The sequence below is a fragment of the Galendromus occidentalis genome, unplaced genomic scaffold (assembly GCF_000255335.2).
Source record: "Galendromus occidentalis unplaced genomic scaffold, Mocc_1.1 scf7180000077167, whole genome shotgun sequence".
Lineage (NCBI taxonomy): Eukaryota > Metazoa > Arthropoda > Arachnida > Mesostigmata > Phytoseiidae > Galendromus > Galendromus occidentalis.
In genome coordinates this window covers 33,474-35,738 of record NW_003805155.1, presented here as the reverse complement: position 1 = coordinate 35,738, position 2,265 = coordinate 33,474, and the positions used below count along the sequence as shown (strand labels likewise).

The following is a 2,265-nucleotide window of genomic DNA, read 5'->3' as shown; positions in this document are numbered from 1 at the left end:
CTTCCGTCTGGTTCTTCCTTGTCCCGAGCCTCAAGGAAAATTCTCTCAAATCTACATCCATGGGCTCGGTTCTCCGTTCGGAGCACCTTCTCAATGATTGCCGGTAAAACTTCCCGTGCATTGTCGTCTTACTTCTTAAAGGGGAGGAAACGCACGTTGAGCCGTTGGTTTCGCACTTTACAATCGCGTCCCAAAACGACCAACCCGTCGATGAATTTCGTTCTATGTACAACAACACTTCAATCGGACCTTGGGAGAATACATTTGGATGAATACGGCGTGTGATGCGAGTGCCCTCGAGAAACCTCCTCCCCGCACCTCCGTAAAATGAGATCTGTGCTCCCCTGCACGTCGCTTTCCCTGGTCGTGGCTCATGCCCTCGATCATCATGACTTTCGGACATCACAATTCCGCCACCGCCGTCGCCGCCGCCGCCACCTGTTCCTCTCCCGTCATTGCCGTTCATTCTAGAGATATGATCCTGCCGGAGCGGATTCCCTATCGATCCCGGCTGTGAGTCGAGTTCTTGGGGCGTCCACTCTCTTCCAGACGGAGACATCTTCGGAATCGAGTGAAGAATTCCGTAAGTACTCATCTGCAGGCGATCCTGCAGAAGGGCCTGGATCACATGTAATACTCTGGAGAAGACGGAGAAGAAGACGAAGCTCCGCTCGATAACGATCCGCCCTGAGGTCCAGAGGGAACCATCGTCTGATGATGATGTGCTAAACCCTGGTGAGGATTGCTTTGGGACATGGGATGCGATGCCATCCTTGAGTTCTGCTGAATAATTTGCGAGTTGACAGGAAGCAGCGTGGAATGATTTTGGTTGGGTGCTGGTTGAGGCGCTGTACTGCTGTTGTTGTTGTTGTTGCCTCCGGCGGGATTGTTGTTCCCCCCGGTGGCTGCGTTGCTGTGAGGCGGTGGTTGATTACTCGTCAGGGCGACCTGCTGCCGGTAGAAGTCTCTCTCCTGACAAGTCCGTTCTAGCTCCTGGCGTAGTCGGTTCACTTCAGCTTGTAGGAGCCGATTTCGGCTCTCGAGCTCGTGTCGTTTTGCCAGGCGTTTCGTTCGGCAGTTCTGGGCGTAGCCACGATTCTTCAGAGTCCGACGCTTCTGCTTGAGGCGAACTACTTCCTCACGGGGGAAACCGTGGAGGCGTTTGTTGAGTTCACGCACAGACAGTGAGACCAACAAGTCGTCGTCCAAGATATCGCGACCGCCAGATGATCCGTTCTGAGTTGTAGCAGCTCCGTTGGTTCCGGCGGCCCCAAGAGGTGGCATCATGTGATGAGAGAGAGAATGCTGGGGATGCTGCATGCGAGGGCCCCCACCCCCCGGAAGGCCGATTCCTAGGCCAGCCTGACCCCCTCCGCCGCCGCCCCCGCCCCCGCCGCCACCCCCTCCGTCGTAATCCCGCCTCGGAAGGTGCACCCAAGCGTCGACATTCTCGGGCCGAAGGTCCAGAGGCTCTCGTCGTGGAGGGGCGTGATGAGGAGCGTGGCAGCTGAGAGCGGCGCTCGACTGCTGAAGCCAATGAAGACCTTCGGGCTGATCAGGAGGCGTTTCTGGGGGTGTTCCGGGCTGTTCGTTCAAGACTAGAATCTGATGAGCACCTGCGCTTCGTGCTTGCATCGCACGAAAATCCTCCGGGTCAGGTACCATTTCCTGCTTGACTACGTCCTCTAAATGGTCGAGATCGAAATCCTGCGGGGGCGGCACTGCCGGATGCAGATGATACGCTGTTATCGGTTCCGACGTCTGGTGAGTGCTATCCATTCTGTCGAGGGAGTCTATGGTCGTGTCATCGTCTTCGTCGGCAGAATGCGCGTCGTCGATCACGTCCTGATGGTCACGGCTTTCGGCCGTGGCAGGACACGGAGGATAAAAGTCGTAAAACGGCGCTGGAGATGCGTTTGGAGCTTTGGGACCCGTAGCGTCATCGTTCGGACAGCAGAGCCAGTTGTTGTTCGGGGTGATGACGCCTACGGAACGGACTACAGGCACCGCGTTGCCTCCGCCTGGGTAATTCACCCCTACCGACTCGTCCAGCGCCGCCACACTTCCTCGCTTCGGGACCACTGTGGACTGGTCCTCGGGTTCGGCTGATAAATGGTCCCGCACTTTTTCGCAAATTCCACGCGAGCTTCCCGGAGGAACCGCGATCCGATCACGGAACGCGAATACTTCTACGGGGTCTGACCGTTTCGATGAACGCCGACTTTATGCGGTAATTTTCTGTCCTTTGCTCCGAAGATTACGCGG

At 56.7% G+C, this 2,265-nt stretch overlaps 1 protein-coding gene across 1 annotated transcript; it reads right to left on the bottom strand.

Moving 5' to 3' along the window:
- Positions 1-507: 507 nt before the first annotated feature.
- Positions 508-1,779, bottom strand: LOC100898352 (transcription factor MafAa). Its single transcript, XM_018638733.1, has one exon. It carries the CDS (start codon positions 1,777-1,779, stop codon positions 625-627), a length of 1,155 nt encoding a protein of 384 aa, XP_018494249.1. The 3' UTR covers positions 508-624.
- Between the last annotated feature and the right edge of the window lie 486 nt (positions 1,780-2,265).

Excerpts from the sequence above, each read along its gene's own strand:
- LOC100898352 (XM_018638733.1), bottom strand. The coding sequence starts at position 1,779 with ATGGATAGCACTCACCAGACGTCGGAACCGATAACAGCGTATCATCTG.